The sequence below is a fragment of the Diplotaxodon limnothrissa genome, linkage group LG12, assembly GCF_057381915.1.
Source record: "Diplotaxodon limnothrissa isolate DT_005_m linkage group LG12, D_limnothrissa_male_GT1.1, whole genome shotgun sequence".
Classification (NCBI taxonomy): domain Eukaryota; kingdom Metazoa; phylum Chordata; class Actinopteri; order Cichliformes; family Cichlidae; genus Diplotaxodon; species Diplotaxodon limnothrissa.
Genome location: NC_140607.1, coordinates 36,959,284 through 36,975,196, shown reverse-complemented (window position 1 = coordinate 36,975,196; position 15,913 = coordinate 36,959,284). Strand labels below are relative to the sequence as shown.

The 15,913-nt window shown below is 39.9% G+C and overlaps 2 protein-coding genes across 2 annotated transcripts in view; one reads left to right on the top strand and one right to left on the bottom strand.

Moving 5' to 3' along the window:
• Positions 1–15,913, top strand: part of wdfy3 (WD repeat and FYVE domain containing 3) — a 123,614-nt gene that overhangs the window by 7,354 nt on the left and 100,347 nt on the right. The gene's annotated exons all lie outside the window — the stretch shown is intronic.
• LOC146621831 (uncharacterized) lies at positions 11,904–13,344 on the bottom strand. Its single transcript, XM_085366910.1, has 3 exons — positions 13,315–13,344; positions 12,539–13,015; positions 11,904–12,425 (listed from the first exon to the last, which is right to left on the bottom strand). The coding sequence occupies exons 1-3, from the start codon at positions 13,342–13,344 to the stop codon at positions 11,904–11,906; spliced, it is 1,029 nt and encodes a 342-aa protein (XP_085223036.1).

The following is a 15,913-nucleotide window of genomic DNA, read 5'->3' as shown; positions in this document are numbered from 1 at the left end:
TATACCAAGTGATAGCAACATCAGGAAGAAGGAACACAAGAAGCTTGAGAAATACCAAGCCCTGGGAGAGGAGCTATAGAAGATATGTAGAGTGGAGGCAGTGGTCTCAGTCGTAATCGGAGAACTAGGAATGCCAAAGATAGTGTGCAGGACCCTCAATAACAACAATGCTGTTGGCTAACATGTTTGATGTTTTATTGTTGGATGGCTCTTTGGGGTCAAAAATGGGATAACCAACATCTTTATCATTACATTATTCCTGCATAGATTTATGTTCAGGGAACTTAGACTGCCCAGTCTCCTTACAGTGTGTATGTGGGATTTTCAGTGCTGACTAGTGAGGAAAGCATTGTTTAAACATCTAGTCACACACATTCCTATTAACCACTAAATTATTAAAATAGCAGTCTGTTTTTAATAATTTTAGCCCTTTTCTGTTTTTAAGAACATTATCGGATATTAATATTTCAGTTGCCTTCTACAAAGCCTTTGGTGTGACACGTGTAGATTAATTGAGATGCTTTTTTCATTCCCTGTTCTTGTCCCCGAAAGCACACCACATAATAATGCAAAGTTAATGTGAGCTGTCGGAGCTTGGATGTACAGGATGGCGACTGAAATGGCCAGAAAATGAATTTTTAATGATGCTCACTGCTGTGAGTTCTGCCTCCCACTCCTCCTCCCCGTTTCTTGTGGTAATGGTATGTTCCTGTCGTCGTTGAGGCCAAAGCCCGCCCTCCTTTCCTCCCCTCCTCTTTCTCCAAAGCCCTGTACACCCCACCCGGTGTCAGGGGGGGATCAGCTGTGCCAGTCCCGGCAGACCACACACACACACACACATACATACACACACACAGTGCTGACTGGCGAACAAAGCCACTGGTACTGCCAATAAAGGCGAGCCATGCCTCCGCGCTTCTCCTCTCCTCTCCTTACGCTGCTGTGAGGGGAAGGCATGACACCATTGCCATCGCCTCTCTGTTTCAGGAAGACACTGTTGTTGGGAGGAAGAGCGGCTGGTCTTTGGCTTATGGTGGAATATTCTTGTCTCTTCTTCTGTTGATGAGTTGAGATGCTGGCGGAGCGCAGAGAGAATAGCAGGTAGGGAAAATCAGAGCTGGGTGCTGAGCTCGTTTCCGCAGCGACCAGGGGTTTGTTTACTGTTCACTGGTAAAAGCCTGACCTTGGTGGATATAGTATGTTTATTGATGTTATTGATCTAAAATAACTGCCTCTCCGTGTCAGTGGCCGTTTCACGACGTTTGACGATTAAGCTTCGATTACAGAGATTGTCACCATCGAGCAGTTACAGCATCTCCTACTGTTGCATCTTTATTGTAAGAATATATCCCGATGTGGTTAAAGCAATCATCGGCCAAACCCAAACGAAGCAAATGTGTGACTTAGCAAAAGATATGTGTAACATGCCTGAGGATGTCATTAGATAGATGTTCTTCTCAAGAGTGTTAATAATTTTAAAGTTTAAAGAAAAATATCACAAATGCCCAACGCTATAAAAAGAGGGTAGCCTTCAATAATTGTTACACTTTAAATTAATAAAATGACATGGATGACACTTTACTGTAGGTTGTAGGTAGGTTAAGTTAAACCATTTTTCTCAGGAAATATAATCACAATAATTCTGGACACTATTGGGATCTTGCATAACACGATTATTTGTAGACTTGGGGGCAAATAGATTTATGCAATGTGGGAAAAAAAACAAACATGGACTTTAAATTGTAATTAAGCTGAAGGGAAGAACAAAAGAAATACAAACCAAGTTAAATATGCCACAGACTGTTGGAGAGTGTATTTGGATTATTGTATAGCAGCATAAGTAGTGTTGGTTGCTAATTGACAAAATCAAATATAGCTTGATAATTATCCTGGTTATCTTGTTTTAATAATAATCGGAAACCAAAACTGTTTATAAGCCAGGAAGAATGATATTAGACATCAAAGTTAGACATCAGGAAGCAGAAATGAAGGTTGGCCATTTTAAAAAATCTAATTCAATGTCAGACCAGCAAACAGTGATTTGTGTGTTTACCTGTTATACTCAGCAGTCATATGAAGGATACCTTATAACCTCTGATTAAACAAACACACAGGGATAACATATGTTATTAAATAATTAAGGTAGTGCAGCTACTTTATAGCTTGATAGCTCAAAATGTTGTTGGTTTTGAGCTAACAATCTCAAATGTGTAAATATGCAAGACTTAAAGCTAATTCCTTCTTTATACGTTTTATATTTGCACTGTTATTCTATTAGTACTCGGACTCTATGGCCCTACATGATGAGAATCTCTGCAGGTCTCTGTGTACAACTCTCAACTCAAGCTCAACACAACCAAAATGAAGGCGGCGCATAAAGTTGACATAAGAGTGCACAGATCCAACCATGATTTTCTATTGCTCCTCGCTATGAGTTGATAGGATAATTATTTATGCGATAGAATTCTCAAGAATATAGACCACCAACAAAATGTAAAGCATATGAAAAAATCCCCTGAGAGTTAATGAGTATATTCTTTCTTCACCCAGCACTAGTCTGCACACTGCATATTTTTGGCTTGTTTTTAAGATTATGTGTAGTTTGAATATATTTACATGAGATGTTTAAAGCTATTTAAAACTCACATTTTATAGTCTATTCTTTCTCTTACTAAACATAACTGAGTAGGAATGGCTTACGCGAAATCAAAGCTGAAAAATTATGATATGAAAAATGTACTTGTGCTGTTTGAAGATTAAGTCGCAAAGATGCCTTAAGGTTTACTCTGGGGCTATCGTTGATTGTCATTGTAATTTTAAATGGAGACTATAATGCCTTGCTGTTCATGGTGCAAGTATATGCAAATATATTGTATCACAATGTTACCATACATCTATATGTTTTACCATTGATATTTAAAATTTAATTGACTACAAAAGTCACCCTCCTGTACCTAATGTTGTGTAATTATATAATTGACAGGCAGCAATTTGTGTGAGGCCTGCTAGTTGTCATGGATACCATTCAGCGATCCAGCTAACACACTACTGAAATGTGGTGGCACTCTTCGAGCACATGAAAAGTGTGGCGCTCACATTTTTGAGAAATAAATCGGTATTTTTTTGTCAAGGATACACGACAGCCGCTGTGCTTTGAAATCGACCGGCAGACGAGGCACAAGTAGAACTGTAAGACTAATTATGTGATATTAGTCAGTGATGACAACTGTCCAGGCGTGGTTTAGTGCAGGACTAAATAGATGCCCATTTTAGATGCAGTTAACTGTGGTCTTGACCAGACATGTTCAGCATGAGATCATTTCCTGCTCCTCTGTCTCGTGTTACAAGTCAGGCAACATTGACTTGGTGACAAAAACATGTTGCACTAGTTAGAAACTGCTTTGTTTTATGGTCATGTTTTCACACACGACAGCGGCGTGTACGAGAACAGAGTCCGATCCGACATTACCCAGTCTTTAACCTTCCAGCATCCCAGTGTAAAGCCTGTGTGATGCTGGATAGCACTGACGTGTGAAGAGCTCGGCTGATAGTCCGATGCATTTACTGCTAGCAAGTGGGCGTCATCTGTGCTGCCCCCTGCCTTCTGCAGGCAGCTCCCTCATTTAAGCCACACAACATATTTCCAGTACTTAAGCATACCTGAAGTAAATTTGCTCTAGAAAATATCTCACCCTGATTTTCCCAGAATTGTCCAAGTTGATGTCTGAAAATGACTCGAGTTGCTTAAAATTGATTTGTAATAGTGCTGATTAAAATATGTGAAGGTGTCAGAAAATGTTTGCTCGCCTCTAGTGGATTTATTTCCCATAAATAGCTACGTTTCTGTGTGTCACCGTGGCTGGCAGAGGAGACAGTTAATCACCCTCAGTCCAAATTTACCAGCATTTGGCAGGGAGGTGGTGTGAACTCACTACCCTGCCTACATAGCCTTTTACTTTCTCCAAATTTGCATTTCCTTTTACAAGTTTGTGTTTTATCTAACTCCTGTCAAACCATTTTTTCTCCGTCAGCCAGGAGACATTTCTGAGATTACATCACCTTCTCCAGAGGAACAACCACACAAGCCTTTGAAGAGTTGGGCTTTTCCAGGGCATTGGCTGCCTTCATCTCCCAGGAGTTGTTGCTAACTCTGGGAGACGTTCATTGAAGCTGGCATCCGCTTAAAGAGAATGCTTTGAAAAATACTGGAGGGCCAAGCTCAGTTCCCCTCCACAGAAGAGTTGACATTCCATTGATGCCATTGACTCATTGTCTTTGCTTCAGCAGAGACGAGATGCGGTTTGATGCTTTTTTCCCCTAGTTTAAACAGTCCTATCTGTGTCTTTAGAATAAAATGATCAGAGATGCATCCATTTTTTCCCTTTCTAGTACTCCAAAAAAAGCACTTTTGAGCTGGTAATTCCTGATGGTCCTTTGGTTCTCTAATCCCCTTTAATAGTGCGACCTTTATCCTCCATTTTCTGTCACCTCTCCCCAAGGCTAATTAAGTATGCAGGGTTTGTGTGATTGCATAGGTCAGCTGCTGACTTTCAGTTGCATGCTAGGGCAGAGAGATGAGTAACAGGTTGCCATGATCTTAACATATCTTTATGTTGGAGTATGAAAAGGGAATCTGTGCAACAGTCAGAGCTGGTAAACGAACGTCAGTGTTGGAGAAAACAGCAGCATCATGTAGAAAACTGTGCAAGGAATCTAAATTGCCTGATCTAAGAGTTCAGTCACTCTGAACCAGCCACCTACAGGAGGCTGCAGGCAGTTCTTCCCTCATAACACACTGTGGATCAGCAGATAAGACCGATTCATTTTCGTACAAAGATAAGAGGTTTGAAAGGTGGTGGCTGTTTTAGAAGCCTAAATTACAAATGGATTTAGAGACAAAAAGGAAAAAAACACACTTCCTTAACAAAGTTGATTTCGAAGTCATCAAAAACTGAACCAAAGTAAGAGAAAACTATGGATTGTGTATAAAAAGTGCCACAGTGGCATTCAAGTATTGATGACATGGCTTTCCTCTTGATCTGACATTTTTGCAACTCTGTTATCCACACACTGGAGTAAATTAGAAGAGGGGCCGATTTAATACTCTCCTTTGGTTCATTGTAAACATGCTTGGCCATGTACGCATGATTCATTTTGTTACATGCTGAGAAGTTGTGCATAACCCCATATGCTGTTTGGAGCATTGGAACCTTTGTTTTCATAGAAGAGTCACCTTTCCTCAGAGCTTCTGGAGGTTGACCCAAACAAAAAGTTACCTTAAAGAGGTGTAACTAATTTGTAGTAAAACTACACAAAGACACCCATTTGTGCACCTAAATCTGTTTTCAGTGTGTTATAGGTTTAGTGCAGTGCAGAAAGGGAGGTTCTGACAGAGCTCTACGTGATGGTGGTTTCATGACGCTCACTGCTTACCAAGTAGGTGGAGTGAGATGTAATCCTACATTTGTCTGCTGATTACTGCCTTGCCTTTTGTTGATTTTTCCAGCTCAGCCTTATGCTGAGTCATATGACATGTGTTTGCCCCAGTTTGTGGTCCCGGCCCTGCTGCTCTCCGACTCTACCATTCTCACAGCCCTCGTGTCTGCTTCAGTGACTCTCTGTTTCACTGGGCCCTGAACAGCAGTGCTAACAGTCAGCATTGTTCTGAAATAAATGCTGCCTTTGCTCAAGGATACGTTACAGTACAAAAATAGATGAGCTATTTCATCCTGTATACGACTCAGATGATAACTTTCTTAACATTTTGAATTTAGTTTTGTGTCAGATGTTTATTTTAACATAGTTCTGACAAAAGTAATTATTTGAACAGTATCAAATATATTTTTATATCTTTTTAAGGAAAAGAAACCAGTCAAGTTATTTGAACAATGACATCCTCATGACACTAGCTCATAAGGAAGTATCTTGGATCATCTAAACTAGGGAAATCTTTTGGGAAGCGAACCAATTTTCATTTTCACTTTGCTTGTGATAACTTAGTACATCTGGATAGATAAATAAATGATCTATCAATGGGCTTAGGGCTGTGCGATATGACCAAAATCTCATATCCCGATATAAGACATCTATCGTCCCGATAACGATATAAATCACAAAAATTTTACATTTTCTGTAAATTCTGTGAATCTCGGGCAGCTCGACTTGCGTGAAGTGTTTCCAGCTGCGCGTCATGTAGCTGGAGTCGAGTGTTTTAACAGATGCATGAAACTATACCTTTTTAGACATAAGTTGTAACGGCCGCCGTTTTCTTTGTGAGTATTTATTACACAGCGTGCTGCGGGGAAAAGCCTGTTCTAACGTTTGAGTCTAAGGTTTATTTTTTAGCACCTGGCGGCTCTTTTTTACTTCTCATCCGTAAGTACTCTGCATACTCTTTTACGTGATTACGTTTATTTTGAAAAGTCTCAACAGGATCTTGAGCTTTATTGTGAAAGGTTTATGTGGAAGATAAACAAGCGGACACGCGATGGTTTTACCGTCGTTGTTGCTAACGACAACGCATAAAAACAGGCGCTTGTCTGTCCGTAATGTGGTTATATTAAATATAAGAGAAAGAGAGAACTTTAAGAAATTAATATAGCCACTACAGTGACCATCAAAATGATGAACAAATATTGCCGTAAAGAGTTTATTTTGCGACACCACGAAACAGACGATAGCGTAAAATGAAACGTTAGACGTTTTTATATCGTTATCCGATTATATACCGTTATATCGAACAGCCCTAAATGGGCTTTTTGCCCGTAAATATATTCTTTATTTATTTTTCACAGCAGAGCTTCGACAAAGAGGGCAGCAGATTTTAAGACCAATAAGTGAAAGAACCAACTGACATTCAGCACAAGCATCACGACATAATTACACGAGCAACTTCAAAAGCAGCCACATTGACTTCTATACAATACAATCTGCAAACGTTTTTTAAAACTAATAAATGAGTCAATTTTTAAAAACCGTTTCATCCACTGATCTAAACGGTGACCGGGACTCGGTGAGCGACTATGAAGTGCCTGAAAGAGACTTTCTCTGGTTTTTGAGTCGCTGCTGCTTAAATCTCTCAGCTTTAAACAACAACTGATGAAGCTGGCCTACTGGACTCGATATTTTTAAACTCAACGCAGACCAACCCACTTCTGCTTTTGGATTCTCGATTTCTAACATCCAGCAAGATTTTTTTTCTTGCCTGTCAGCTTTTCAACAGACTTGCCTGTGGCTCAGCCGGAGTTTCCATTTTAGCCAGCAGCTGAAGACGGGCTTTACTGCTGATGCTGCCGAAGCTACACGTTGATCACTTTATAACCCCACTGCTGGCGTGTTTCTCTTGGCCAAGTGTATTGTGTGGATATGTGACTTTTTTCTCAAAGCCTTCACTTTTATATGTGCTTGGCTGCTTTAGACTTCCAAAGGCCTGCCCATCCATTCAGTGGAGTTAGTTTTATTTATGATGAGGACTTGCTTGTGGGTTGTCTATGGAGTGGTGTAAATGAGAAGCAATGACCAGCATTATGTGTGTCATCACAGAAAGGGGAAGGATGTCAGCAGTAGAAAGGAAGGAACTGGATAGGCTGCAGTGCAGAGTTTATGCCACTTATCTGGGTTATGGCTTAAACTCATAATAAAAGTAATCAACTTTAACCTCAGTAAACATAATCTTTGGAAGATGAACCATGGCTGCTGTAATTTACTTTGGTTTCCTGCCAAAGATTTCAAAAGATATTCAGCTGTTAGTGTTAAATAGTGCATTGCAGTTTTCAGTAACCTGAACACAAAATAGTTTTGCTTTTCCATCCCAGACTACAACAGGAAATGGCTTAATTTTCCCTCTCGAAGAAACTTGACCTAGAAAGAAAATCTTCTAGGTCAACTTAAACCATATCTGATTATGACAGTTCACTCTGATAACAACTTTATGGTGTCATTCGTTAATCATGACTCAGTACTGGCACATATCAGAGCGACAAAACCCCCCCAAAAATAAAGAAATCAGATTATTCACTGACACAGAACCAGTTGAATCCCACTGCCCTGTGTGTCTGGTCTGTATTGGAGAATTTTTCTATTTTTACCAGCCACTATACCACAGGAGGCATTGCTTTATCTGTGTGTGTGTTTGTGTTTCATCGAGGTTAAATGATGTCCTGGAGAAACTCACTGCAGCACGAACTACTGCAAAGGTGGATTCGAGTACTTTCGCAGGTGTTCATTTTGTCTGAGGACAGATTTAGTAAACATCAGAGCGCAGCTGTCATTACATTTAACAGGTGTCTAGGTGAGTACAAAATTGAGTCTGAAGATTTGGTTGGCCTGTGTCACGACTACTAAATGCTCACTGAATAATGTAGGGCTGCTCGACACAAAAGTCCACATCACTGTTAATTTGTCAATATTGTAATCCCAGCGAGGGATGTTCTTTAACCGTTATCTCATACAGGCAGAGCCAGTGGTTAGTGAGAGCTGAATTGTGGAGTATATTGCAGCCAACACAGGGTGTATTGCAAGTGTCAAATCGTGAGCATTTCAGGTCTTGTCTTCTTTGATCTCCATCATGTGCAAACATTTTACCTGTGTGAGGTTATTTTCTCTGGACATTTTCAGAGGATAGAGGCCCAAAGCACTGATGTGAGAACTAATTGTGTGACTCAAAGCTGGACTGCAGGATTGGTTGTAATTTCTTTTGATTTCTTGCTGCTTCTTCTTTCTTTTTTTTCAGACCATTCAGGTTGAGTGACATTAAAGATGGTAACGTATATTTATTTTTTTTACCGCTGGTTCTTAATGTTTAATCAGATGACTCCTGATGTCGTGAATGGTTACGTTTCCTGTGTACACACTCTGCGCAGGGGCAGGGGTATTGCTCAAAATCTTTAGTGTGCAAATGTTTGTGTTTGAAGTGGAAGATAAAATATAGCTTAAAGAATTGCGTTAAGTCGTTCCCGTAGTGGGTGATGAGGTTATTTGTGCTCAGTCTGTGTGCCCAGATTGCCATCAGCAGTGAAACTGAGCTGTTCATGTTGGACAACAAACACAGGAAGCAGACGAGACGTCACATCTATGCAAATGGGGAAAAAAAGTATATGCTAAAATACTAGCTAGTGCATTATAACAAATCTGTGCTAATCCAGTCGATCTTAATCTTTATTTTGATCTACCAAAGAGCCAAAAAGGCTCTTTACTGTAGTTACTGCCAATCATTAGTAATGCAACTTGAATGAAATGAAATGAAAGTAAATATTGTCATGAGTGCATCAGCAAACTCTGAACAAACAAATGATATTTAGTGACATTTGTCTCAGTGTCAGCAAACCATCAACAGTGGCTTTACAGTGCTGCACCTGTGATGTCAGCCTCACCACCGCGCTGTTTTGAAACCAAATACGATGAGAAAACGATTGTGAAAAAGCACGCTCATCGCCAAACAATTTGTTGATTACAAGTTGTTAACCAATGAAAATACCCTGGATAATCCTTTTTTATGTGACTTACAGTGACCAAAATTTACAAAATGAACCTAATGTTTTATTCATGAAGACATCAGTGACCAGGAACGTTTTTACTGAGGGCTGTCTTCCCATAATTCCTTTTGCAACCGCAGATATTCGCCCTTAGCTGCCGTTAAAAAGAATGCAGACTTACGACACTTGGACGCTGGCTTCACTTTTCAGACTTGTCTATGGGCTATGGGCATCCTGTGTTAGTTACCAAATACTTTTGAGGTATATTTTTGATGTTGAGTTGTTGTGACATGCAGTTATATTTCTGGGAAGGTGCAAGACTAGCTCAGACAGGTGTCCTTACTAAGGGGAACCCGCATTTCACAACAGATTCCTTTGATTCAGAATATATCAGAATGTAACTCACGGTTGGTGAAATAGATGCTTGACGTCTGAAAGGTTAAAGGGTTCCCCTGGTTTTTGGATTTCAGGCCCTGAGGTTAAGGGGTTCAGTCCTTTTGAGACTGTGCGAGCTATAACTGTATGTACTTGCTCACGGACAGTGTCAGGCACTCGAGATAAAAGTGTACCAAATGGAGGATGTTAAATGGAATTGGTGTTTAAGTGTGAGTTCACGCAGAGGGCAGCCCTGCTGTGTGGGTAAAATGAGTTACTAAAGCCTTCAGTCTTGAGTAATTTGGTTAGTGCCGCAGATGCCATGTTTCTGTAAATCAGAATAACACTGGCAAGCTTCTTTGTAGCTCTCTGCTTCTGCCATTATGTTGCTCTTCATGTTCTTGCTGTCTTTTGTGACAGTCGTTAAAGCAGAGGGATTCTGGGAAAGGAGATGTGTTGTTTAGATGCAAGAAGAAAGCACTTAATAGAAGACAGACCTCTGGGGACACATAAGCTTACTTAGCCCTTATAGTCAACATTTTACTGTGGTATAGTGCATATAATTATAAGGTGGCTAGTAGGGCTGGACGATTTTGCATAAAATGAGAATCACGATTTTTTTGGCTTAGAATTGAGATTACGATTCTCTCACGATTTTCTTTTCCAGTATAAATATTTATTGCACTTATTAACTGCACATCAACTTCGTAACAGTTGAGACTGAACATAAAAACAATAAATAAACATAAAAACAACAAATGTCTCACGTTTTGTTGTTGCCGCAAAATGTTGTACTGCTTGAAATTCCGTCTCCACCGTTGCTCGACGCTGCGTGTATAGAGCAGGTAGTGCAACAATAGAAAAATAGTTGCGGGACGGCACTGTGTAGCGTTTGTCTAGGGTGTTGATCATTTTCCTAAATCCCTCGTTTGCACAGTGTTGATGGAGCCATATCTTTGGTCAGGTGATAAGTGATAGCCTCCGTAATTTCTTTGAGTTCGACGTGTATAGGGAAGCGCTGTATAAGGTTCCCGTTATTGATGTTTGGGTGGTTGACCGGGACGGATTTTCTCCTGTCACTTTCTCGTCATCCCTGACGTGCACTCCGTTGTTTTTTCCCTGCTAATTTTAGCATCACAGGGCACAGCTTCTGTATCACGTGGTATAAGGCTCCGCCCTTGTCATTTGTTGAGCAGGAAGAGTGAGCGCTTGTTTTCATGCAGAGTACGTCCCGGATCAAAATGCGGTACAATCGTCGTCGTCTTTTTTTTTTTTTTTTTTTTATCGTTGTCACATAAGTATGAATCGAGATCGCGATTTTCTAACAATTAATCGTGCAGCCCTACGTTGCATCCATGTTTGTGTGTTGGACCCAAAATGTGTTTGATACACTTATTAGCCAAGCAAGACAGCTTCAGCTGATAACTTAGCATCTTGGTCAAATACAGTCCAATACTAGCTACTAAAACACAGAAGGCAACTGTTCACGTGGGTTATGTCTATCTTTTATATACAGTCTTTTGTTGTTATTATTAAATAATTTGATAATTTTGTCTTGTTCTCACATGTAGATCATTAAAAGGAAAGAAGATCAAATATGGAATAAAAGTTGAAGCTTAATATGCCTTCATTTTTATACATTCTAGTAGGAGGCCTTTTCATTACTAGTTTTCACCAATTCAAAGGCCTTGATAGTGCCATATGTCAGGTTTAGATATTTAGCATCCGAAAGCCACATTAATAAAGAAAATACTTTTTTTTTTTCTTGCTGGATCTCACCAGTTACACACTAGTTTGTTGCCAATATCCAGTTTAAGTGTGGTCATTAACTGCAACATGTTTCTTATCTTGGGGCTCTTTAAAATAAAGTCTGTCACTGTCAACTTAACCTTTATAAACTGTTAAACCTTTTTGACAGGAGGCTCTTGATCACTTAAATGAGACTTATACTTTTTTAATAAATCTCTTCTGGACAAAAGTGTAATATTGTGTTATAGGTAAAAAACAATGATCCAAACAAAGACTGTAAGTTTAATGAAATTTCACATGTTTATTTTAAAATGAACAAAAAAGCAGATCAAACATTTCATCAGAGTTTATGGGCTGCACAGGTTTGGAAAACAAGGGTAAATAGTAGGAGGGAGCACGAGAGACCGAGTAAGGTTGGGAGGAGGATTGGGAGAAGGTGTGGAGACTGAGGGTTTTGCGTAAAGAATAAGAGCTGGGTGAAGAGTAGGAAAGAGCACGAGAGGGTGGGTAAGGTAGGGAGGAGGTAGAGGGGTTGAGTTGGGGTAAAGGGCAAGAGTCGGAGGGAGTGAGAGGGATGGGAACCAGACAGAGGTTTGGGTTTAGATCTTCAGTTGCTGTTTTCTCCTCCATCTTCTCGTCACTTTTTCTCTCAAGGTTTTCTTCGATGTCCTCTTTTGTTTCCTGCTTTTCCTCCTTTTCCTTCTGCTTTTTCTTGTCCTTTCTTGGTTTGTCCGTTCCCTTCTCTTCTCCCTCGTGGTTTTCCAGCTTTTCCTCTTGGGAATTTGTTTCCAGGGTTTCTTCCTGGTGGTCAGCATCGGGTGCAAGCTCCTGTGTAGACAGAGTAAAATGTATTTTACTGAACTGTGACTCAGTCTGACAGAAGTTGTTAGGACCAAAACATGACATTATGGTAAAGTGAAATGATAGCGGAGACAGCTTACCTGAAGGACGTTCTTCCATTCGTCCAGATTTTCCTGTAAGTTCTCCATCAGAAGCTTGTTCTTAATTTGGAGCTCCTCCACTTTTTCCTTCTCCTCTTTCAGGCTCTTCTCGGTTGATTGCCACTTGCTGCTCCAGTGTTGTTCCCTGGTGTTTATCTCCATGTCTTTTATGGTCGATTCATGGAGGAGTTCTACCCAGGCTTTGGTTCGAGCTCTTCTTTTCTTCACACATCTTTGAAGCGCCTCATCCTTGAGTTTGAGCTCTTCTTGGAGGCTACTCACTTCCATTTTGTGAGCATCTTCAAGGACGGCAATCTTCTCCTTCAAAGATGCATTTTCCTCCTTTGCAGTCTTCAACTCCTGAGTGGCAAAATGGAGTGCATCTTTTAATTCTTGCACCGTTTCACTTTCAGCAATCTTGTTAGCTTCCTGCTGCTGTTTCATATCAGCAGCGCTAGTCTGCACTGGCCAAGATGCCTGAATGATAAAAACATGCACGTAGTCCATAGTTAGAAAAATCTATCACACAGTGTGATGTGTGTCATTAGAAAAGTTTAAGGTGACACAAGAAAAAGCAAAAACTGAGTCCTACAGATGTTCTAAAAACACAAATGTTCACAGAGTTTTGTTAAAAGTGCTTACAAATGTTTAAGTATTAAAAATTTAAGTTAAACTCCAAAGTGTACTCTGCTTCCTGAAGATTATGAAAGCTTTAGACACATTTTGAGCAAAAAATTCAAAAAAAGCTTTTGCTTGCTCACACGAGAAAAGCTTACCAGATTTTCTGAGACAAATGTTGGGTCCATTTGGGCTCAGGAAACACTGAAGAGTCGCTGTTACACTTGTTTAGCTGTCGATATTTTTCCAAAGCGTTCGTCGAGTCACAGCAAATAGCGAGAGATGCTTGTAGGTTCAGGTTGGTGTTTAGAAATGAAATATCCAGGTAAACACTGCAAACACTGTGTTTGGAGAATCCTGTTCAAAAATCATCAGGCGATGGTGACAGCACTACCCAGGTGTTACCATGGAGCCCATGTTGTTTTGGTTTCTGTGTTCTTGTTGTTACTGACTGAACTTGAAGCTATTTAGCTATTTACTGTGATTAAAAATTCAAACTAGTTTCAATCAGAAAGGGTCCTTTGGGTGTAGCAACCTTTTCACTTAATCCTCAGGGGACCCGTGAGGCTTTCTGTCCTATACCTTTCATTACTTTCACCTCCAGCCTCACCTGAACTGTTTTGAGCCGTAAAATGTGCTGTGCAAAGATCTCCAATCCATGTTTTAATGGTGAACGGTCATTAAAGAACAGGGTGTAGGGGCTAATTGGTTTAGAGAGAGCAAAACAAGAGCAGGCACATTCAAATTGAGACTGTGGTAAATTTTCAGTGTTTAAAAGCGGAGCGTCAAGTAAAATAGAGCTGTGTGAATATCTCATACTGGATAACCAAGAGAAATAGAGACAAACGTTTTACAAACAAATCTGGTTTTCAGATTCTGGGTTTCTCGGTTTGCTGCCAGAATTTATATGAATGAAGAAATTTCTTCTCCATGTTAGCCGTCTACTCCTGACTGTGATGGTACCTCTTGGTGCATTTTAATGCAGTTAATTAACATATACGGCTTACTGTGCAGCCAATTGTAGAAACAGAGCATCCAAGAAGTCTGTTATGCTCAGGTCTGGTTTTTTGCGTTAGATTAGGGATCAAGGTGTTATCAGTAAAAGGTCACTGATGTTGCATAGAAACTATTATCTATTAATCTGGAGATGAGCTGTGATTTTGGGGGTAGATATATGTCCAGAAGTCAGCGTTTTTCCTTTGTCACCAATAAATAGATGTATGGACTGACTGATAGTCACGTGGAACACCTGATGTAGAAATTATGACCCTCGTCATACATGATTTGTATGTATGACGAGGAAACAAGAAGGGAACAGATTGTTTTCTGAAAGAAAGGAAATGAACAGAGCTGTGAGCGAGGAGGAACATCCTCCGTCACATTATTCCAAATCAGCTGTTTTGGCATGCAGTCAAGCCTACTGTCTGCTTTATAAATACCCTAATATCCCTGTAGTACCAGCATTTGTGATATCACAACAATGGAATCAAATTTATATACAGAGAAGCTTGCCAAAAGTGAATTAGCCAGCTCCTGGGGGCTTTTACCTTGAGTCTCGCTGGTTTGAATTCAGATTTCTTTAGAATTGAAAATAAGTGGTTGAGATGGCGAATAAACCGATAAACTCAATAATATTCCTGACTTTAAAAGTTTAGTTTGGGAAGAAGGGGGTCAGTTGTCTTTACCTTGTCTCTCACTGTTTGAATCAAACAAAATTTGAATTGTAAACTGAGCGAGCAGAGTCACACAAATATTTGGTTATAACCAGAACTATTTTTATGCATACGTCTCAAAAATGGCAAGAAAAACACAACACGGTGAACTAATAATAATGATAACAATAATAAAACCGAATTTGAGGGTAGTGATGATACAAACTAAAGCATCTTTTCCACAAAGTTCCCCTCAAGTCAATTTCTCTGTCTTTCTCTGGCCTTGGACCAACAATTCAAATAAATTTGGCTCATTCATGCTGTGATCAGTGCCAAGATGTAATCCATCTAATGATGAGGCTTTGATGGTGCAAGACATAAGAAACCCACACAGTGACGTCTGCAGCACCGGTAGGTGGGTTGTAACTGAAGGGCAGGGGATATTTCCTGAGTGTCTGAGAGTAATTCGGTGTGAGGAGTCTGCTGGGAAAAGGACGGACTACATGCTAAACTGCCATGTCTCTTCCTTGTTGATGGGTCTTTCTGCAAGAGCTGTGACTTAAGTGCCAGAGCTTTTTTTTTTGTCATTCATAGAGTGTGTGTGTTCAAATAAATGTTTTTAAGCTACAACTGATGTGACACTCAACCCTAACATGACTCCAGTGGTCAGAACAGGTGTGCTGTTGTTGTCAATATAACAGATGTGTTATAGAATCAATTGAAAGTGAGCCTTGTGTATAATGACAGAAACAAAGGAGGGAAGTAAAAGGTCCAGATTTTATTTCTCCCATATCCTACTTGCATTTTCCTGTTATTTCTGCCCATTTGATGAAGGTAACTTTTCATTATGGTAGGCTAAGCTTGTTGAAAATATAACTTTATATCAATTTTTCTTTTGGAAGAGGAAAACAACCCCTTTTCTTTTATGCAGAAAAAAGAAAAAACTCTCTCTTCTTGCAGTCGTCTAAGCTGTTGATTCTGTTTTTATCGCCAGATATTTATCTGTCGTACGTAGGCTTTGCAGCCCTGTGATATCTCCTAGCAACCATTTCAAATAGTCTGGAGAGAAGCTGACATGTGGAACAAATTGCTAAATATATATCAA